The sequence below is a fragment of the Danio aesculapii genome, chromosome 13 (assembly GCF_903798145.1).
Source record: "Danio aesculapii chromosome 13, fDanAes4.1, whole genome shotgun sequence".
NCBI lineage: Eukaryota > Metazoa > Chordata > Actinopteri > Cypriniformes > Danionidae > Danio > Danio aesculapii.
The window spans coordinates 3,490,512-3,515,516 of NC_079447.1; the positions used below are offsets into that span (position 1 = coordinate 3,490,512).

Sequence of the window (25,005 nt, forward strand, 5' to 3'; positions counted from 1 at the left end):
CCTGCCTAGTTAACCTAATTAACCTAGTTAAGCCTTTAAATGTCACTTTAAGCTGTATAGAAGTGTCTTGAAGAATATCTAGTCTAATATTATTTACTGTCATCATGGCAAAGATAAAATAAATCAGTTATTAGAGATGAGTTATTAAAACTATTATGTTTCGGCTTAGTCCCTTTATTAATCTGGGGTCACCACAGCGGAATGAACCGCCAACTTATCCAGCACGTTTTTACGCAGCGGATGGCCTTCCAGCTGCAACCCATCTCTGGGAAACATCCACACACACACACTACGGACAATTTAGCCTACCCAATTCACCTGTACTGCATGTCTTTGGACTGTGGGGGAAACCAGAGCACCCGGAGGAAACCCACGCGAATGCAGGGAGGACATGCAAACTCCACACAAAAACGCCAACTGACCCAGCCGAGGCTTGAACCAGCGACCTTCTTGCTATGAGGCGACAGCACTACCGTTTGGGAACGCCACGGGATCCCCCTGGAGGAACTGGAGGAAGTGTATAGGGAGATGGAAGTCTGGGGTTCTCTCCTAAGACTGCTGCCCCCACGACCTGGCCCCGGATAAGCGGATGAAAATGAATGAATGGATGTATGAGTGTGTGTGTGAATGAGTGTGTATGGATGTTTCCCAGTACTGGGTTGCGAAAGCCATCCGCTGCGTAAAGCATTTGCTGGATATCTTGGCAGTTCATTCCTTTGTGGTGACCCCTGATAAATAAGAGGCTAAGCTGAAGGGAAATGAATAAGTAAATGAATGAATGAATGAAGTGCTGTAATTTGTTTACCAAAAAGATATGAATCTACTTTTACTTTAAAAAGTCATGTTCATTTAATGTTAGTTGACTCCATAAAATCTAAATAGGATTTTTTTCTAAACTCACTTAAAGAGCGAATCACTGGTACAACCCTTCCTACTCCCCAAGAACTGTACTTATCCAGAGCGAGCAGAAGGGCTGCCAAAATCACTCTGGACCCCTCACACCCAGCACACTGCCTCTTTGAACTGTTACCTTCTGGTCGACGCTACAGAGCACTGCGCACCAGAACAGCCCGACACAGAAACAGTTTCTTCCCTCAGGCAATCCATCTCATGAACACTTGATGATAATAATTGTGGAACCAACATCACTACTTGCTATACACTTTTATACACATATACACTTATTTAACAACACACTTTACATGCCAATTTGCACATAACAGCTGCACATATAACGTTGTATATAGTAATAAACATGTATATACAGTTGTCAATCTGTATATTTGCACTCACTACTTCTATTTTTTTAAATATATTTATGATCTGTTTCTTGTCCTGTCTCTGTAATCCTGTTGCACTGTAGAAGCTCTGTCACCAAAACAAATTCCTCGTATGCGTGAACATACCTGGCAATAAAGCTCTTTCTGATTCTGATTCTGATTCTGAAGACAGATGTTACTCTGCACTAATACTTGATTCTGATTGGTCAAAATCAGCATGCTGCTTTCAAATGTTTATAGGTCATACTTCAGCTCAAATCAATATTTCATGGTCATGCATTCATTCATTATATAAACCACTTCCCGATTGATGCATGCAGCTATAGAAAGGCTTTTTACTTTAGTTTCCCAAGTTAAGCTTCTTCTGGATGTTTCATATACAGCTGAAGTCAAAAATATTCGTTATTCGTTTGCCTCACAGCAAGAAGGTCACTGGTTTGAGCCTCGGCTGGGTCAGTTGGCATTTCTGTGTGGAGTTTGCATGTTCTCCTTGTGTTAGTGTGGGTTTTCTCCGGGTGCTCCGGTTTCCCCCACAGTCCAAAAACATGCGCTATAGGGGAATTGAATAAGGTAAATTGGCCGTAGTGTATGAGTGTGTTTTTGAATGTGAGAGTGTGTGTGTATGACTTTACTGTACGTAATGAGGGATTGTGCTGTTGGGGTTTTTCTAGTCTGGAGGGCAGGAACTCACAGACTGCAGATGCAGGAATGTAAACAGAAAAGCTTGTTAATGAAGCCGTACGGGAATGCGGAAGAGTGACACGCGAGCATCAACGCCCACATAAACACACACGCTTTACAGTAAGGGCGTACAGAATCTCACATCTACTGCCAGACATTCAGAGGGTACTTGAAGTCAAAATTATTAGCCATCCTACACTGTAAAAAGCGATTAGTTGACTTTACTTAAATAAAGAGAGTAAACTGATGGGCTTAAATTTATTAAGTAAACAAACTATGTGTATATTTCTAAAAGTTAAGTTAAATCAATGGGTTTACTCATTCATTCATTCATTCATTCATTCTCCTTCAGCTAAGTCTCTATTACAGCTATCCAAGTATTCTGGCATTCTTTTTACACAGTGGATGTCCTTCCAGCTGCATTCACACATTCACACACACACACACTCATACACTACGGCCAATAGCTTACCCAATTCCCAGGGCCATGCATAGGGGCTAGAGCCACTGCCCCTTTGCCCTCATTGGCTGAGATGCCCCTCTTGCTCAATCGCAACCCCCCCCCCCCCCCCCTTCCCCCCAACCCTCCCGCTCTTCACTTTGCGATTGCCCCACTCCCCCGCTCTACACTTTGCGATCATCCCCCCTCCTGCTCTTCACTTTGCGATCAAACCCCCCCGCTCCGCTCTTCAGTTTGCGATCGCCCCCGTCCCCCGCTCTACACTTTGCGATTGTTCCCCCACCCCCCTGCTCTTCACTTTGCGATCGCCCCCGTCCCCCGCGCTACACTTTGCGATCAAACCCCCCAACCCCCCTCCCCGCTCTTCACTTTGCGATCAAACCCCCCAACCCCCTCTCCCCGCTCTTCACTTTGCGATCGCCCCCCTCCCCTGCTCTACACTTTGCGATCGTCCCCCCCTGCTCTTCACCTTGCGATCAAACTCCCCTCCCGCTCTTCACTTTGCGATCGCTCCCTCCCCCGCTCTACACTTTGCGATCAACCCCCCCCACCCCGCTCTTCACTTTGCGATCGCCCCCCTCCCCCGCTCTACACTTTGCGATCGTTCCCCCACCCCCCCTGATCTTCACTTTGCGATCAAACCCCCCAACCCCCTCTCCCCGCTCTTCACTTTGCGATCGCCCCCGTCCCCCGCGCTACACTTTTGCGATCAAACCCCCCAACCCCCCTCCCCGCTCTTCACTTTGCGATCGCCCCCCCTCCCCCGCTCTACACTTTGCGATCGTCCGCCCCCCTGCTCTTCACTTTGCGATCAAACCCCCCTCCCCGCTCTTCACTTTGCGATCGCCCCCCTCCTCCCCCGCGCTACACTTTGCAATCGTTCCCCCACCCCCCCTTCTCTTCACTTTGCGATCAAACCCCCCAACCCCTCCTCCGCGCTTTTCACTTTGCGAACACGTTGAGCACCTGCCCCTGTAAGGGTCTGTGCACGGGCCTGCCAATTCCCCTATCCTCTTAAGGCCTAAGGTGTTTTTTTTACATGCATTTCTTTTCTTCATGCTATTTGGTATTTGGGCTTATTGGAACCTAATTATAATAAAAATCTAAGAATCATCTTTTGATATGATGTACTTTTAGAGAAAAATGGTGTCCATATATGTGGACTGGTGGTCCGATTTTACATAAAACACTTTTTCCTGAATGTTTTTAATGCATTTTTAACAGAGATTCATTTTTTTTAACTTGCTTTGACTCTCAGAGAGTAAAAACAAATTTTTTTTCCCCCATTTTGGACAGTTAAAAATATTGTTTGGGACATTTCATATGCTGCAAAACAGTTCCATGATGACACTGTATATCTGTAACAAAATATAAAACATTCAAAGTATTTTAAATAACCACTTAAGAGCTAAAATGTGCTGTCCACGTATGTGGCCACTCAAGCCCTAGGAGGTTAAAGCGCATGTGTTTGGACTGTGGGGGAAACCGGAGCACCCGGAGGAAACCCACACCAACATGGAGAGAACATGCTACAGACGTGGCAACTGGCCCAGCCCGGACTCAAACCAGCAACCTTCTTGCTGTGAGGCCACAGTGCTAACCACTGAGCCACCTAAGAAATATACAGCCAGACAAAATAAAAAGGAAATCAGCTTTGCCGATAAACCATTTTATATACAATCAGAGCATTCAGCGTCCTCCAAAACAACTACCGTTGAAGCAATAATATTTAGTCTGATTGTTTGATAAGAGAAGCGGAGCAGATTTTGCCTCACGACATTGTTTGTGTTTGACTGCGATATGAAACAAACTCTGCTAACCTTCCCCGACTGAACACTAAATAAATCAAATATTGATAAACCAATAATTAAACTGATAAACTTGGCCTCAAATAGCCTTTTAGGATGCAATTTAGGTTTATTTGACCAAATTATGTTTCATCATGGCAACGCAGTGGCGCAGTAGGTAGTGCTGTCTCCTCACAGCAAGAAGGTCGCTAGTTCGAGTCCCGGCTGGGTCAGTTGCTGTTTCTGTGTGGAGTTTGCATGTTCTCCCCGTGTTGGTGTGGGTTTCCTCTGGGTGCTCCGGTTTCCCCTACAGTCCAAACACATGCGCTATAAGGGAATTGATTAACTAAATTGGCTGTAGTGTGTGAGTGTGTGTGTGAATGTGAGAGCGTATGGGTGCTTCCCAGTACTGGGTTGCTGCTGGAAGGGCATCCACTGTGTAAAACATATGCTGGATAAGTTGGTGGTTCATTCAGCTGTGGCAACCCCTGATAAATAAAGGGACTAAGCCAAAGGAAAATGAATGAATGAATAAGGCGTTTGCAAAATTTTGTTCACTTATTAAAACTAAAGCTTTTTATTTTTATGTACTTTTTCTTGATTAAAAATTGAGAGAATTTTATTAGGAGTAATTTTTACCAAAAAAAGTAAATAAATGAAAATCAGTCAAATTAAAATAAGTAAGATTTAGTGAGAAGTAAAATGAGTGAGAATAATTGTACAGAAAAATGATTTACATTAAAAATAAATGAGATGAGATTAAAATACTCTTTTTTTTTTCTCATGCAGTTATGAAATGTCTCAATGTAGAAAAAAGCCTTGTACAGCCAAATCCGCAAGACTTCCTCTTTCAAAACCAGCAAATTAGGTCAAAAGTCAGTAAAAGCAGGACTCTCTCCGTATGCATTGTTTGCACAGATTCACACACACAAACTCTGTGCACAGAGAGGCTATTGTCATGCTGCATACCACACACACACACACACACACACACACACACACACACACACACACACACACATAAGTTAAAAAGCTTGACTTATAGGTAGGGCCAGACAGAATCTGCAGACGTTTTTTGCTATTTCTGCTGAGAATTTTGGTAAAAATCTGTGGATTTCTTCTGATTTATTTTGGCAGTATCATAACTAAATAATAAATAATATATTTTTAACTTGTATTTAATGTTTAAAATGCAAATCCAATTAGATTCACATTATTTGATAAACAAAGCAAGTTTCTCATACAATATCTCTACTAAAAGACAGAAAATATTACCGTACAAACTGCATTGTACATAACCCTGCTGAAAAATCCAGCTTAAACTATCCTAGGCCGGTTGGCTGGTTTTAGCTGGTTGACCAGCCTGGTTTTAGAGGGGTTTTGGCCATTTCCAGCCTGGTCTTATCTGGTCAGGCTGGAAAATGACCAGCTATATCCAGCTAAAATCAGCTTGACCAGCCTGGGTTAAGCTGAACATAGCTGGTTTTGGCTGGGCTCCCAGCCTGGCTAGGCTGGTCGAGCTGGTTTTACCTGGTCATCTCCCAGCCTGACCAGCTAAGACCAGGCTGGAAATGGCCAAAACCCCTCTAAAACCAGGCTGGTCAACCAGCTGAAACCAGCCAACCAGCCTAGGCTGATTTAAGCAGTTTTTTTTTCAGCAGGGAAATCATATGAACATTTTCATATTAGTCAATAACATTACTGTAATTAAGTTAAAAACTGAATAAATATATATTTACACACATTTACTCAAGTAAATAAACAGAATCAATGATGGGCTAAAAAATCTGCTGAATTCTGCGCGCACAGATTCCGTGTGGGCCTACTTATAGGCTTTTTAATCATTTTTAATAATAATCATCAAAATCAAAGCTATTGTAGTTAATAATAATAAAACCATAACTGTTGCTTGAAAATAAAAATTGTTTAAAAAAAACTACTGATCATTGAAATTCTAAAATCATTTTATTTCAACTAGACATGCTTATTTGTATCTATAGGCTAGCTGATGTCTTCATTTACTGAAATAACAAACATCAAAAAAATTAAACTCAACTTCATTACCATAATAAAAAAATAAAAACATGTTCAACAAGGCTGCATTTAGTTCATTAATTGTGAAATGTTATTGCACTATAAAATTACGGTTCAAAAGTAGTTTATAATATAATTTAATCATTTATTCCAGTGATTTTAAAGATGAATTTTTAGCTTCATTACTCCAGTCTTCAGTCACATGATCCTTTAGAATACTCTAATATTCTAATATTACTCTAATATTCACTCTAATATTCATTATTATTAGTAGTAGTAGTAGTATCATTGTTACTATTATTATTATTAATATTAATATTATTAATGGTAATAGTAATAAAAGCAATAATGACTGGAGTAATAATTTCATTTGAAACTACATACAGTAAGAAAGCAGCTATGTAAAAGTTTAATTAATATTTAACAATATAATATAATAATAAAATAATATAAAATATATATATTTTTACATTTAATAAATGCCGCCTTAATGAACAGAATCATTTCAATGACCATTTTATTTAATTTAATTTTAAGGAACTTACAGGAACATTATGGACTCTATTTTAACGATCTAAGCGCATAGTCTAAAGCACAGGGCGCAAAAGCATAAAGAGTGTGTCCGAATCACTTTTGCTATTTTAAGGACAAAAAAATCCGCTCTGCACCGCATGGTCTAACAGGGTTGAGCTTATTCTCTTAATGACTTCTAGGTGTGTTTTGAGCATAACGTGCTTTAAACCAATCAGAGACTCATCTCCTATTCCTTATAAGAGTCAGTTGTGTCGCTCCATGATACATTTCCTATTTACATGGCAGACTTTGTAAGTGTAAAAACTGAACGCTTCACTAGCGAGAAAACAGTTAAACAGAGCATCTACAGCGCGAGGATAAAGAACGAGCCTCCTCCATTCAGTCTCTTTACCTTCTCTTTACTTTTACTCTTTACTTTACTCCTTTATTCGTGGATAAGGAAATGGTAGAAACTCACTCCACTTAATCCATCAGCCTACATGTTTAATTTCATTTGTTAAGCACAAACATTTGTTTCAAATCTATTTCTAAATTCAGTTCTAATTTCCAGCAAACAAATAAATGAACAATAACAGAAATTCAATACCCTTTAAGACCTTTTTTAAGACTCTTTCCATACATTTTAAGGCCTTATAACCACTTTAGGTTTCAACCGGAAACACTGGCCAGATTTCAACTTACAGTAGATTTACTAAATATTAATGTAAGAAACTAATCCAAAACTTAAACATCATTCATTCATTCATTTTCTTTTCAGCTTAGTCCCTTTATTAATGCGGGGTCGCCACAGCGAAATGAACCGCCAACTTATCCAGCACGTTTTTACGCAGCGAATGCCCTTCCAGCCGCAACCCATCTCTGGGAAACATCCACACACACTCATACACTATGGACAATTTAGCCTACCCAATTCACCTGTACCGCATGTGTTTGGACTGTGGGGGAAACCAAAGCACCCGGAGGAAACCCACGCGAATGCAGGGAGAACATGCAAACTCCACACAGAAACGGCAATTGACCCAGCAGAGGCTCGAACCAGCGACCTTCTTGCTGTGAGGCGACAGCACTACCTACTACGCCACTAACATTATTCATATACTGAATAAAAATCGATTAAATCTAGCTAATTCAGCAGGTTGGCGCCTATAGAACTGCAGAAATAATGCTGTTGCCTTGGTTTCTGCACTAAACAAAGCAGCATGATGTCAAAGCAGGATTTTATTGATTTTACTACACAGCATCCTGACACAAACTACACAGCATCCTGACACAAACTACACAGCGTCCTGACACAAACTACACAGCGTCCTGACACAAACTACACAGCATCCTGACACAAACTACACAGCATCCTGACACAAACTACACAGCATCCTGACACAAACTACACAGCATCCTGACACAAACTACACAGCATCCTGACACAAACTACACAGCATCCTGACACAAACTACACAGCATCCTGACACAAACTACACAGCATCCTGACACAAACTACACAACGTCCTGACACAAACTACACAGCGTCCTGACACAAACTACACAGCATCCTGACACAAACTACACAGCATCCTGACACAAACTACACAGCATCCTGACACAAACTACACAGCATCCTGACACAAACTACACAGCATCCTGACATAAACTACACAGCATCCTAACACAAACTACACAACATCCTGACACAAACTACACAGCATGCTGATATTCGCAGATTTAATTCAGGCATACTTCAGCATACAACCATAAATTGTATAATCAAAAATGATATGAATTTTAATATCTTGCAAAATAGCATTTAAGACTTTTAAATACTTTTTAAGAGCCTTAAATTCCTCTACATTGATTTATCAACTTTTAATACTTTTTAAGACCTCGCGGAGACCCTGAATAATAATGAAGTGTAGTCAAAAAGTTATATCCAAACAAACGTCCTGTTCTTATGCCCCATATGGTGATGCAGACGTCTCCAAAACCCTACAAGTCTAAACTTGATTTTATTAAAACAAATACAAATATGCAGATAATAAATAAAAAATAAATGTTAAAATTAGGGTTGTGTTGGTCTAAAAATAGCAACAAGTCGCGCCAAACAAGTCTTGCGCCTTATAGACTGATTTCACGCGGCCGCCATATTTTAAAGCGAAATCGAGGCTGCGGTGGGAAGAAACCCGGAAGTATCGTTGGGAGTTACATTAGAACGTTGTGTACTTGGCTGTATATCTTATCAGCGAAGAGAAAGTGACACAAATTTATCATTTCACCGCCTTCCGAGTGACCCGAAGGTCCGTACTGAATGAATGGTGAAAATAAAAAGGGATATCAGAGCTCATTTTCAGCTAAGTTAAGGGAAATGGCACTAGTTAGCTAACGTTTTCTTTCCCAAACACACGTTTTAGATGCCATTTATCAAACTCAAGTTAATGAACTGATTCTTTCACTATATTAGACTTGTCACGATACTGAATTAAAAGAAAAATTATCAATTTCCCGCTAACATTTAAAGCACTGTTGACGGCTTTCTTAAAACAGCGCTGATTTGCCATTGTGTTCACGTGCTCAACAGATATGCTTGTGATTGGCCGAGAAGGTCATCGGTTCACTCTCCGCTGTTTACCGAGTACAAACACAGACGAACCGAGCGATCTGCTTGATGACTCGACTGATCTTCATGGCTGCTTCGCGCTCGCGTCTCCGTGTATCTGTGTTTGCACTGGGTGAAGGGCAGTAAACTGAGTGCAAACACAGATACAAGGAGACTGGAACGCGAAGCAACCGTGAAGATCAGTCGAGTCATCCGCGCTCAGCGGCGCTTCAATGTTAACTGTTAATGTTAATGTAAAACTTCAGTACCGGGACAACACTATTACAGACAACACGAGGGTGTGCTACAGTGTTTTATCGCTCACTGGGTAACATAGACTGAAGCAGGGAAGCGTCCCCACGGTGTTTACCTGCTGCCATGATCTGAAGCCTAGGAGGACACTTGAGCATATTACTCTTAAAGAGATTGTGATGTTGTTTGATGCTAAATTGCTTTTAATTTTCTAAATTAAACTTACTGAATGATATTAAAGTGATGTTTACACCAGTTCTGCATTTTGAAATCTCGGCAACAGCTGGAGGTGTGTACTCCACATCATGTTACTGTAATGTGTACAGTCCTTGTCCTATACTTCCGGGTTTCTTCCCACCGCAGCCTCGCTTTGGTTCTTTAAAATGGCGGCCGCGTGAAATAAGCGTATTGCGCCGGGTGTATGATAGAGCTTGTAGAGATGTTCTATAAGGGGTTAAAAATATATTACTTTCATTTATCACTGCCATTCAGCAACTCACAATCCTCACGTTTCCCACAAGACAAACAAATCAATGTAAAGCTGTATTTAAAAAAATCATTGTGGTTCATTTTAGATTATTAGAAGCTGTAGGTGTTTTTTCTTTTCTTTTCTTTTTTTTTTGCCAAGAAATATAATGGAAATCTTATGTCAAAAATAATATGCAAAAGGGAAAATATATTCATGTGCATTTTAAAATTGTGTGCATATACCATTATGGTCACACTTTACAATAAAGTCTCATTAGTCAATGTATTTACTGACATAAAACTATTAATAAACAATACATGTACAACACTTATTAATCATAGTTCAACATTTACTAATGCATTATTAACATCCAAACCACTGTATTTTCATTAACTAACATGGATAAATACTGTAATACATGTATTGTACATAGCTTGTTCATGGTAGTAAATGCATTACTTAATATTAACTAATACAACCTTATTGTAAAGTGTTACCACTATTTTAAACACACACACACACACACACGCACACACACACACACACACACACACAATTTCAATATTTTATGGATGTCATTTTCCTTTAGAGGGCCTATTTACCTTATTAGGATTCTGAAGTATTTAGATTAAATAATCTGAGAAAATATTTTAAAATTACTTTTTAAAGAATATATTTTGTAATCTGTATAGTAAAATACAATTTAAAAGTCCTAACCCTGCAGGTTATTAGTCATCAGCAATATTTTGTTGATAGTTATTACTTATTTTGTTATTAGTTATCCAACCCAGGCTCATTCTGAAAATGTACCGCTATATCTGGAGAGCGACAAATATATCCCAGGAGGTAATTTTTTTGTTGTTGCAGTTTTTGTTTTTGGGAATTCACCAGAGGTCGCTGTGTATGCTTTTTCACATCTCAAAATTCTCTTGCGAGTGCCATTCATGTCTGCTGTTCTCGCGTAAATCCACCAGAGGCCGCTGTTGAATGACTCACTGACTTACTGACCGACTGAATGACTGACTGACCGATCGACTGACCGACCCACCCTCCTCCTTCCCTAAACCATACCTGTCAACATTGGGATGTGAAAATAAGGGATATGCCCACCATAACACCCCCCTCAAGTTATCAAATCTCATTAACCTTTTCTTCACTGAATAATTTAAACATTCTGATTAAAGAGCAGGGAATTAATCTCTCATTTATTAAGATTTTTTGTTTGATTACATTAAATAACTTCACTTTAAAAATGCACAGATCTAACGTTATAATAAAAGCTTTCGATTGCTTTCTTAACTTTTTATGCACATTTAGGACAAAATTAGTTGTGTTTAAAAAAAACACCAAGATCGACATCTTTAGATGTTATTATTATTAATTATGTGTATATGTCTGTTCAAACATGCACCCAAAACCCAGATTTTTGCTCTGCTTTAACTCGCGTGTAGAGAATTAGTTTGGGAAACAACGTCTATGGAGCATGTCAGCTGACAGTCACGCACTGCTATATGACTGTTTTGAGAATTGCATAGGAGGGGCGACGGCACCTGTAATGAAAAGAAAAGGGAATCCCGCTGTTTTTACATTCATTTCAAACTATTTTTATGCCTAAAAAAAGCGAAAGCACAGAACAGACTCACATTTAAGAGCAAAGGGCACCCCCTGGTGGTTCGGCAGTATGGGTTGTGTATATTATTGCCACCCTTCATAGAAAGATTGAAAATATGGGACAAATACAGGAAAATACCTTTTCGACATGATAGCGGGATAGAACTGTAAAAGTTGGGTTGACAGGTATGTCCCGAACCCATCCAATAGTTTTCAAAAGCCCTGACTGACCAGCGCCCACCCAATTTACCCAACTGACAGTTTTAAAAAGCAATCCACAAAAAGAAAACCCCTTCCCTGATTTTCACCAAGCTTTCAGACTTTACCACATTCTCACGATGTAATTTACTTGTTTGGAACCGTTCTTCGTCAGACTCGAACCCCATCGTCATGGTCAACCCTTCTCTGCATCTCAAGCACCTCTGCTGAAGTATGTGGCGAGCCACTGGACTGATAACACTGGGAAAGCCGTCCATATGGAAGTAAGCGGTCAGCTGGTAAGCGCGAAAAGGAATGGCATCATACCGCCCCATAGCGTTCGTTTTAAAGACGAAATGCAGCCATACGTACCTCTGGCTACATAATTCGCGATCTCCAGAAATGTATGTAGGGTTACGTTTTAAAAATGAGCCTGTGTTGCAGTTGTTAGTTATAGTTGATATTTTTGAGCATTATTAATATCTCAGCAATCCTCATATTAAAAGCTCAATTAAAGTGTGTTTTAAGGAGGGTCTCGGAGTTCTGTTGATTTAACTTGGATTTAATAAAGCAAGTCAAATCTGTGGCCAGTTTTAAGCTTTAACTTGGCAAATATTTCTGAGTTAAAGAGATTAAAATAAATCTGTCAAAGCTCTGAAATCACAGCGTTTTTTAATCTCATTTACTGCACATATTTTCTATTAAACAGTGTTTAACCACAATTCAGTCTTATTTATGTGTGTTTTCATAAATTTGTTTTGTTCTCTTTATATTTATATGACCTGAAAGGTTTTAATTTAGAATATTTTAGGTTATTTTCATGTAAACTAAATGAAAATGAGAGAGAAAAAAACATTTCTTGAAATCTAGCTGAAATAAAAATTTCTGAATTATGGTCTCACTTTATTTTAATGAAATTGATGCTCTTTACAAACCATTAACTAAGAGCTTTAGCTCAATAAACTACTAATTAGCTGCTTATTAAAAGTTGGTAAGCTATATTTGGGTTTGGGTATTGGTAGTATTAGGGATGTAAAATAAAATCATACTATATAAGCGCTAATAAACAGTTAATTTCTTAATAATAGGCAGGTAAAAAGCCAACTCAACTAAATTAACCAGTGAAACTAAAGTGTTACCCTATTTTCTTTAGGTTTACAGTAGTCAACTGCATAACCTTGCAAGAGTGTCTTTAATATTGCAAAACTATTATACATTTATTACCAATAAAACTACATTAACTAAGACTTCCTCAGAAGCAAAATATGAAATACTATGAAAAATGTCCTTGCTCTGTTACACATCTGTTAAATATTGGTAAAACAATTAAAATTTTACATGAGGGCTAATAATGTTGTCTTCATCTGTAAATGAGATTAAAATACTATAGCAAGCACTTTGATAAAATACACTGTAAAAAAATACTGTCAAATTTACAGTAACTTACTGACGATTTTGGTTGCCAGTAAGACTGTAAATTTACAAGCACAATGTACTAAATAATTAGAATTCTGATGCATTTTTACATTACAATTGTAATCATTAATTTACAGTGTGCTTGTAAATTTACAGTCTAACAGGTAATCAAAGTGGTCAGTAAGTTACTGTAAATTTTACAGTCATTGTAATTATTAATTTACATTGTGCTTGTAAATAATTTTACAGTCTTACTGTCAACTAAAATTGCCAGTAAGTTATTGTACATTTATTTTCAGCCAAACTGGCAACCAAAATTGTATGTAAATTACTGTAAATGTATTTTGCAATCAAATTGGCAACTAAAATTATCAGTAATTTACTGTAAATGTATTTTGCAACCAAAATAATAAGTTACTGTAAATTTTTTTTGCAACCAAAATTATCAGTATGCTACTGTACATTTATTTTGCAACCAAACTGGCAACCAAAATTATCAGTAAGTTACTGTAAATGTATTTTGCAAACAAAAATCATCAATAAGTTATGGTCAGTAAGTTACTGTAAATTGTACAGTAAACTGTAATTATTAATTTACATTGTGCTTGTAAATTTACAGTCTTACTGGCAACCAAAATTGTCAGTAAGTTACTGTAAATTTATTTTACAATCAAACTGGTAACCAAAATTGTCTGTAAATTACTGTAAATGTATTTTGCAATCAAATGGGCAACCAAAATTATCAGTAAGTTACTGTAAATGTATTTTGCAACCAAAATAATAAGTTACTGTAAATTATTTTTGCAACCAAAATTGTCAGTATGCTACTGTACATTTATTTTGCAACCAAACTGGCAACCAAAATTATCAATAAGTTACTGTAAATGTATTTTGGAACCAAAATAATAAGTTACTGTAAATTCTTTTTACAACCAAAAATGTCAGTATGCTACTGTACATTTATTTTGCAACCAAACTGGCAACCAAAATTATCAGTAAGTTACAGTAAATTTATTTTGCCACCAAACTGGCCAGCAAAATTGCCAGTATATTACTGTAAATTTTAGAGTAAATTGTAATTAATCATTTACATTATGCTGGTAAGTGTACAGACTTACTGGCAACCAACATTGCCAGTAAGTTACTGTAAATTTATTTTGCCACCAAACTGGCTACCAAAATTGCCAGTATGTTACTGTAAATGTATTTTGCAACCAAAATTGACAGTAAGTTATTGTCAATTTATCTTGCAGCCAAACTGGCAACCAAAATTGTCAGTGAGTTACAGTAAATTTTAGAGTAAATTATAATTATTCATTTTCATTGTGCTTATAAATTTACAGACTTACTGGCAACCACAATTAACACTAAGTTACTGTAAATTTATTTTGCAACCAAACCGCTAACGAAAATAGTTATTAAGTTACTGAAAATTTTCCAGTATTTCTTAAGTATAGTTTTTTTTATTTAATTGTATTTTGAATGCAGTTACTCATATTTAGATTTTTGAAAATGCAATTAAAGGGACAGTTCACCCAAAATGAAATTGACCTCATCATTTATTCACACTGAAGTGGTTGTAAAACTTTTATAAGTTTCTTTCTTCTGTTGAACCCAAAACAAGATATTCAGAAGACTGCAGTGGTTTGTTCTGTAGATAATCAAAAAATATTGCTTAAGGGGGCTAATAATATTGACCTTAAAATGGCTTTAATAAATTAAAAACTGATTTTATTTTAGCCGAAATAAAACCAACAAGACTTTCTCCAGAAGAAAAACAATTCTAATACTGTGAAAAATTCCTGAATCTGTTAAACATCATTTGGGAAATATTTAAAAAAGACAACAAAATTCACCAGGGGACAAATAATTCTGACTTCAACTGTATCCCACCGCTCCCCAACCCTGGTGATTTGCATGATCATTTGTAATCCTCAAATGTGTGTCTGAGGGCCAGTGGAGTGTGTGTGATTCACTGAAGGACAGTGAAAAGAGTCTGAGCCACGGATCAGAGTTCACACGCAAGGCCACAGTCATGCTGAGGCCCAAAAGAGGCTTAGATGCACAAAAAAACACACATACGCCAATGCTGTGGCCTTAAAGGGACAGTTAACCCAAAAATGCAGCTTATTTGCTCACGCTCAGTTTTACTCACAATCAAAGTGTACAAGATGTATAGCAGGTGGCTTAATTGATGTTAGTAGAGCATCCATTCATTCATTTTCCTTTGGCTTAGTCCTTTAAATTTCAGGAGTCACCACAGTGGAATGAATCGCCAACTATTCCAGCATATGTTTTATGCAGCAGATGCCCTTCCAGCTGCGGCCTAGTACTGGGAAACACCCATACACTCTCACATTCACACACAAACACACACACTACGGCTAATTTAGTTAATTAATTCCCCTATAGCGCATGTGTTTGGACTGTGGGGGAAACCGGAGCACCAGAAGGAAACCCACGCAAACACAGTGAGAACATGCAAACTCCACACAGAAATGCCAACTGACCCAGCTGGGACTCGAACCAGCGACCTTCATGCTGTGAGGCCACAGTGCTAACCAGTGAGGCACTGTCCCATCTAAAATGTGTTATTATTATTATTATTATTAAAAGTAACTTGCTCCCTATCCTTCCTCTTAGTCCCTGATTTATCTGGGGTTACCACAGCAGAATGATCCACCAATTACTCTGGCGTATGTACCGCGTCACCTCTCAATAATCAATTACATTTTAAAGGGCACCTAGGTTACCGCTTTTTCCAGATTTAATAGAAGTCTTTTGTGTCTCCAGAATGTGTCTGTAAAGTTTCAGCTCAAAACACCCATCAGATTATTTATTAGACCTTCTATATGTTTCTATTTGACACCTTTTTGCATCAGGAAGCGGTGTTGTTGTACTGCGCCTTTAAGGCTAGTCCAGGGTTTCCGCAGGGTCTTAAAAAGTCTAAAATGTAAAAATTGAAATTTAAGGCCTTAAAAAGTCTTCAATTTGCTGTTCTAGGGCTTAAATATTTTTGCACAGGTCTTATTTTTTCAATGTCCAAGTAACGCTACACCTAATGCTCATTACAATTCTTTTTTGTTGTTGTTGCTAGGTTTTCGTGGTGTTGTAGCTCTTTATTTCACTAGTCCAATTGTAATGCTTGAAGTTTCTACCAACCCGACTCTACACCATAACTTTTCAATCCAGATGGATGGGGCAACCGTTACTACATCCAAAATGGTAAAAAGCCTTGGAGTAACGATTGATGACCAACTGAACTTCTCTGAGCACATTTCTAGAACTGCTCGATCTTGCAGATTCACACTCTATAACATCAGAAAGGTCCGACCCTTCCTATCTGAACATACAGCTCAACTCATTGTTCAAGCTCTTGTTCTCTCCAAACTGGACTATTGCAACTCTCTACTAGCCGGGCTTTCAGCTAATTCTATCAAACCTCTTCAGCTGCTTCAGAACGCTGCAGCACGAGTGGTCTTTGATGAACCCAAAAGAGCACATGTCACTCCGCTACTCACCCGTTTGCACTGGCTGCCAGTTGCTGCTCGCATCAAATTCAAAGCTCTGATGTTTGCTTACAAAGCGACCTCTGGCTTTGCTCCTTCGTATCTGCTCTCACTTCTGCAGATATATGTGCCATCCTGAAACTTGCGTTCTGTGAATGAACGTCGCCTCGTGGTTCCATCAAATGAAGAAATCACTTTCCCGAACTCTCGCATTCAATCTGCCCAGTTGGTGGAATGAACTCCCTAACTACATCAGAACAGCCGAGTCAATTGCTGTTTTCAAGAAACAAATCTCCACTGCTGTATGGATATCTGTTATGTTGATGTACAAAATAAACCTGATTTAAAGTCCACAAACCGCGATTGAAGCATCTTCTTTTATAATTGTTCTGACATGCGGCTGTGCTGATTAAGTGCATCTGAAGTAAATCACTGTACGTCGTTACACACATGCTCTGTTTTAAAACATTTTAAACATGTGAAACTCACTCTTGATCACGTTTGATGATGATTGATGACTCTAGCGAACTGAACACACCTTTTATTCCCGGCTGCTTTGCGCACGTCTGGTCTTGATATGATTATACACGTGACTAACGGGACATGTTAATACGCGCAGCTGTCAATCAATTCGGTGGGCGGGGGGACCGCACTCCTACATCAAGTTGCGGTCGATCTGAAAACCGCTCCAATTGGTCCACCGTTTTTATGATGTTAAATTAATAAAAAAAGGACTGAGTGTGTTTATATCAGCCCAATATAGATTTTTCACCATAGGTGCCCTTTAAAGACTTTTATTATACTGAGAACACTTTTATGGACAATTTTTAAAAATGTATCTCCGGCAAGAATTGTACATTATTTATCTTATAGCAAACTGAAATATCACATCTAATGTTTTTAATGTAATTGTTTTGCAATCATCTCCTATTGAATTATGAATTTATTATTATTGAATATCCTTTTATCTATATTGATGTTGCCAGGAAATAGCCATAAGTTGCTGATATGGACAAACAAAACAAACAAAACTGTATTAGTTTCATCAAATCAGTCATAAAGTGTGCCGATTTCTCACTTGTACATTACTGTGTCATTTAAATATTTATTATACTGTATATTGTCATATTGTCGTTCTACACTTGAAAATGATTTTGCTGCTTGTTCAAACTACTTATTTAAAATAAGCTGAAACAACAAAATTTCTTGAGATTTTTTGGCACAACATTATAGTTTTAAGTTCAATCCACTTAAATTTGTTAAGTTAACTTAATCGAAAAATTTTATATTATATTATATTATATTAAATTACATTATATTAAATTATATTATATTATATTATATTATATTATATTATATTATATTATATTATATTAAATTATATTATATTAAATTATATTATATTATATTATATTATATTATATTATATTATATTATATTATATTATATTATATTATATTATTTTATATTATATTATATTATATTAAATTACATTATATTAAATTATATTATATTATATTATATTATATTATATTATATTATATTAAATTATATTAAATTATATTATATTAAATTATATTATATTATATTATATTATATTATATTATATTATATTATATTATATTATATTAAATTACATTATATTATATTATATTTTATTAAATTATATTATATTATATTATATTATATTAAATTATATTATATTAAATTATATTATATTATATTATATTATATTATATTATATTATATTATATTATATTACATTATATTATATTATATTATATTATATTAAATTATATTACATTATATTATATTATATTTTATTAAATTATATTACATTATATTATATTATATTATATTATATTATATTATATTATATTATATTATATTATATTATATTATATTATATTATATTACATTATATTATATTAAATTATATTATATTATATTATATTATATTATATTACATTACATTATATTATATTATATTATATTATATTATATTATATTATATTATATTATATTATATTATATTATATTATATTATATTATTCATTCATTTTCTTTTCAGCTTAGTCCCTTTATTAATGCAGGGTCGCCACAGCGGAATGAACTGCCAACATATCCAGCACGTTTTTACGCAGCGGATGATCTTCCAGCCACAACCCATATCTGGGAAATATATTATATTATATTATATTATATTATATTATATTATATTATATTATATTATATTATATTATATTATATTATATTATATTATATTATTTAACCAATAAGCAAGGTAAGCGGTTGCATGGGGCCCAAGGAAATCTGAGGGCCCCCTAACAAATACCTAGACGGATCGCCCCGGAGGAGCTGGAGGAAGTGTCTGGGGAGAGGGAAGTCTGGGGTTCTCACCTAAGACTACTGCCCCCGCGACCCGGCCCCGGAAAGGTGGTAGAAAATGAATGAATGAATGAATGAGGTGAGGATCTAACAAATAAACATCTGTAATTACTATGTTATTACCCACCCCATCACTAAATCCACCCTTACTTATAATGTAAAAAACTGGTAAAGCTGTCTGTAACTGTCTCATTGTGCTGCATCAGTGTATTGTCAAGTAGTAACTAATTACCAAAATTGCCAGTAAGTTACTGTAAATGTATTTTGCAACCAAACTGCCAACCAAAAATATCAGTAAGTTACTGTAAATGTATTTTGCAACCAAACTGCCAACCAAAATTGTCAGTAAGTTACTGTAAATGTATTTTGCAACCAAACTGCCAACCAAAATTGTCAGTAAGTTACTGTAAATGTATTTTGCAACCAAACTGCCAACCAAAATTGCCAGTAAGTTACCGTAAATGTATTTTGCAACCAAACTGAAAACCAAAATTACCAGTAAGTTATTGTAAATGTATTTTGCAACCAAACTGCCAACCAAAATTGCCAGTAAGTTACTGTAAATGTATTTTGCAACCAAACTGCCAACCAAAAATGTCAGTAAGTTATTGTAAATGTGTTTTGCAACCAAACTGCCAACCAAAATTGCCAGTAAGTTACTGTAAATGTATTTTGCAACCAAACTGCCAACCAAAATTGCCAGTAAGTTATTGTAAATGTATTTTGCAACCAAACTGCCAACCAAAATTGCCAGTAAGTTACTGTAAATGTATTTTGCAACCAAACTGCCAACCAAAATTCCCAGTAAGTTACCGTAAATGTATTTTGCAACCAAACTGCCAACCAAAATTGCCAGTAAGTTACTGTAAATGTATTTTGCAACCAAACTGCCAACCAAAATTGCCAGTAAGTTATTGTAAATGTATTTTGCAACCAAACTGCCAACCAAAATTGCCAGTAAGTTACTGTAAATGTATTTTGCAACCAAACTGCCAACCAAAATTCCCAGTAAGTTACCGTAAATGTATTTTGCAACCAAACTGCCAACCAAAATTGCCAGTAAGTAACTGTAAAGTTTTACATTATTTTACAGTGTTGTTTTTTGGATTTAATTGTATTTTGAATGCAGTTACTCATATTTTGAATTTTAAATGTGCAATTAAATGGACAGTTCACCCAAAATGAAACTGACTTCATCATTTTTTCACACTCTAGTGATTGTAAACTTTCATGAGTTTCTTTCATCTGTTGAACACAAAACAAGATATTCAGAAGAATGCTGAGAAAAATAATTTGATTAATTAACTATGGTACCTAATATTAACTTAGTGACTGTAATGAATTAGGCTTTTCTGATTCATTTAATCTGGCTTTTCTAATATGTTAACTAACATTTTAACATTGACTTTTTCAGTTAACTTTAATTAGGTAGAAACATTTGTTTACTCTGAACATTTAATAAACCAATACACTAAGTTTTTTGTTATTATACCTGTTAATCACCTATTATTAATCACCTATTGTGATAATACTGTGTATACTGTGAGGAAAAGCTTCAGCAATTCATTAAAACACGCAAATTTGACATCACCATAAACCTAAAATACAGCATCCACACAGTTGACTAGCCGATACTTACTTTAGTCCTTCCATTAATTATGTAGTTTCCCAGTTTCCCATTGCAGTTCCTGACCAGGTCATCCATGCGGCTCATCAAGAAGCAGATTTTCTCGCATCCAGGCTCCTTCCCCTCAATCCAGGTGATTTTATCCCCCCGTATGTCCTTTGAAGAGTCACTTTTCTGACTGACCAGCTGACCGTCAGTGAATTTACCCGTCTGATGAAGAGCCTTCACATCCTCCAAAATGGATAGTCCCATGTCCTCCCCCAGAAAGTTGTCCACCACACAGATGCCATGCTTGTTCATACATGGGATTATATAATCGGTGGCCAGCTTCTGTGTGTTGGGTTTGGCTTTCAGATCAGCTTCTGAGCTGCAGATCAGATGGTTTTTCTCTGGATGAGCAGTTTTGGGGTGCTGCTGTTGGGTTTGGGGCACACTGTTGGGTTTGTCAGCCTCTCTGCAGGTGAGTTTGTGCTTTTTCCAGTGCTCTTTTTGATGCTCTTTGCTGCAGTAAAACGAGATCCTGCACCTACCGCATTTTAGCAGGTTTTCCATCTTGCCACACAGCTCGCAATACTGTTTATCCCGGTCTGGATCCAGAACTGTCGGGCACTTCTCCATGTCACTGGCCCTTTAAATCCGGTCCTTCCACCGGGTAAGTTTCACGCACAACGCGTCAGCATCAACATATAGGAACGAACAACCGCGTCCGTTTCACCATGATAAGATATTCCCGTTAAATAAACCACAGGAGTCGGGATCGAGACCGTGCCGCGCGCGCGCTCCATCCCGCTGCGCGCTCCTCCTCAAGCGCGTGGTTGTGTTGCTCTGCGTTCTGCACGTCGCCAGTACAAACCAAACCTCTGACGTCCCATAAGAAGGGCGTGGTTACAGATTTTGACAAATACGCCCCGCCTCCTTTCATTCATATTTCACACACTACTGAAGGCGGGAGAAGAAGGAAATGAGTTTGTGTGTATTTTGAGAAACATCTTTCGCACTCAGAACGATCTTAAAAATGTTCATGTCTTTTTTGGTAGTACTAAGAGCTCTAATTGGTAAGGATGTGGAGTACTAATGCTGAGGCTGAAGGTTTTAGTTCTGCTCGGCGGGGGGTTAAGTGAATCGGATTCAGTTGCTTTTGTGAGCTGTGATTAAAATTACAAGATAACTTTAAATGACATATGCCTATATATATATATATATATATATATATATATATATATATATATATATATATATATACTCTCAGATATAAAGGTATATGAGAGCTGTCACTGGGGTGGCCTAAATGGTCCATATTAATACCTCAGGGATACATATTTTTACCTAAAAAGTACAACATTGCACCTCTTAAAGGTTTTAGGTACGAATAAATACTTTTTAGGTACCAATATAGATTGATAGTACTGAATGTACACAGTGATGACAGCTCGCGTACCTTTATTTCTGAGAGTGTACACTTTATTAGGTACACTTTACTAGTACCAGGTTGGACCCCTTTTTGCCTTCAAAACTGCCTTAATCCTTTGTGGCATAGATTCAACAAGGTACTGGAAATATTCCTCAGAGATTTTGTCCATAAAGGTGGTCATGAAAGGATGGACATGGTCAGCAACAATACTCAGGTAGACTGTGGCGTAGACACGATGCTCAGTTGGTACTAATGGACCCAAAGTGTGCCAAGAAAATCTCCCCCACACCATTACACCACCACCAGCCTGAACCGTTGATACATGACAGGATGGACCCATGCTTTTTATGACGTTGAGGCCAAATTTTGACCCGACCATCCGAATGTGGCAGCAGAAATGGGGACTCCTCAGACCAGGCAACTTTTTTCCAATCTTCTATTGTCCAGTTTTGGTGAGCCTGTGTGAATTGTAGCCTGATTTTCAGTGCACTGTTTATCAACTTCATTAATATAAACTGTGAACTGGCATGTGTAGGTTTTTGAGTAATAACTGTAGGCTAATGTGAAAACATCTAAAAAAATAGCTAAAGATATTCAGTTCTAGAAAAGGGAATTTTCCATGAAGCCTTGGAAGTGTTAAGAAAAACATCAAGAAACAACAACAACAAAATAGCTAAGAAGTATTCAACTAATAAAAATAAATCATTTATGGATCTTATTATTTTTAACAATATAAACCAGCCTCATCGTTTATGCAGTAAAATATCAATCAGCATGCTTCAAATGTGTGTGTCTGTGGCATCTAAATGACTGAAAAACTACACACACACACACACACACACACACACACACACACACACACACACACACACAATCACTTCATCCAAGCAAGCATGCAAAGATAGAGTGGGGTTGCAATAAATAGTGTACAGTGTGATTTGCTGATGATGTGTTTTGTGGCCCACTGCCCCCTGTAGGAGCACGCTGGCACTCATTCAGACAGTGAGGAGGCACAGGGCGGCACGTACACAGTTGGCATCAGTCCTCCAGGCCAAAGTTCATGAGGAGGAACTGTAATCTGATATACTGTAATGTACTGCGCTATCAAAACGAAGGAGAGAGAGGAGAGAGAGAGTGTGTGTGTGTGTGCAGGCCTGTGTGAGTGTCTTTGTGCATGCCTTTATGTGTTTGTGTGTGGGGTGGAGGGTTGGGGTGGGGGTTGCATGTCTGTGTGTGTGTATGTGTTTGTGTGAGTGTTTTTGTGTGCGTGTGTGTGAGAGAGAGTGTATTTGTGCATGCCTGTGTGTGTGGGGTGGGTGGTTGGGGAGGCGCGTCTGTGTGTGTGTGTGCGTGTATTCATTCATGTTCTTTTCGGCTTAGTCCCTTTATTAATCCGGGGTCGCCACAGCGGAATGAACCGCCAACTTATCCAAGACATGTTTTACGCAGCGGATGCCCTTCCAGCTGCAACCCATCACTGGGAAACACCCATACACACTCATTTACACTCATACACTACGGATAATTTAGCTTACCCAATTCACCTGTACCACATGTCTTTGAACTGTGGGGGAAACCCACGAGAATGCAGGGAGAACATGCAAACTCCACACAGAAACGCCAACTGACCCAGCCAAGGCTCGAACCAGCGACCTTCTAGCTATGAGGCGGCAGCACTACCTACTGCGCCACTGCGTCGCCATTGTTATTATTTTTATTATTATTATTATTGAATTGATTTGTTTAGTAGGATCCTATTTGATTCTCAGATTTCTTTAACTCATTAGGATTGGTTCAACATTTTTCCCCTTTAGCAATTTTAATAAGACGTATATTTCATTTATTGGTAGTGAAAGTAGTGCTTAATCTATCTTGTAAAACCTTGTCAAATTTACTTATTAATTAATAAGCAAATTAATTAGTTGACTCATTAATTTATTCACACATCATTTATTCATTCATTCAGTTTCCTTCGGCTTAGTCCCATTATTCATCACCACAGCAGAATGAACCACCAACTGTTATTAGTATTTCTACACTGTAAAACCGGGAAAGTTGAGGTAACTCAAACCGTTTGAGGAACCCGATTGCAACAAACCATTTAGGTTAAAAAACTAATCCAAATGAGTACTGTGAACATACTCCATTTGAGTAAAAGAAGCAATTTGAGCACAGTAAAACCCAATAAATGAACAGAACTCAAACCAACTGAGGACTGTAAAACCCAATAAGTTAAGTCAACTCAAACCATTTGAGGAAACCGATTGCAACAAACCATTCAAGTTTAACGAATCTATATGAGTACTGTGAACTTACTCCATTTAAGTTGACGTAATGAGTTATTTAATTGACTCATTACCTTCAACACTGAGTTCAAAACTCTTTTCAAATGAGAATTAACTTTCAGTCAATTTTGAGTTAACTCCACTCATTTCATTTGATAAAATTGACTGTTGGGTTTTACAGTGTATCATTAATATTTTAAACAAAAATTCGAAATATTATTCATTTGTTTGCTTATTCGATAAAATTTTACTTATGAGGATTGGATTTAAGCTATTTCTAAAATAAGTTATTAAAATAATAATTGTCTAAACTATTTAAATAACATCTCAAAATCCAAAAGTGTTTAACATCACCCCATTCCCTGCTGAAAAATCCAGCTTAAACCAGCCTAGGCTGGTTGGCTGGTTTTAGCTGGTCAACTAGGCTGGTTTTAGAGGGGTTTTAGCCACTTCCAGGCTGGTTTCCAGCCATTTCC

General features: G+C 37.2%; 1 protein-coding gene across 2 annotated transcripts in view; it reads right to left on the bottom strand.

Annotated features, from left to right (window-relative positions):
* egln1a (egl-9 family hypoxia-inducible factor 1a) overlaps positions 1 to 21,639 on the bottom strand; it is a 38,291-nt gene extending 16,652 nt beyond the window's left edge. For both annotated transcript variants that reach the window (XM_056470808.1, XM_056470807.1), the window contains exon 1: positions 20,846 to 21,639. In XM_056470808.1, the coding sequence (XP_056326783.1) occupies positions 20,846 to 21,451 (606 nt within the window). In that variant the 5' untranslated portion in view covers positions 21,452 to 21,639. The remainder of the gene's footprint in view (positions 1 to 20,845) is intronic.
* Positions 21,640 to 25,005: the final 3,366 nt, after the last annotated feature.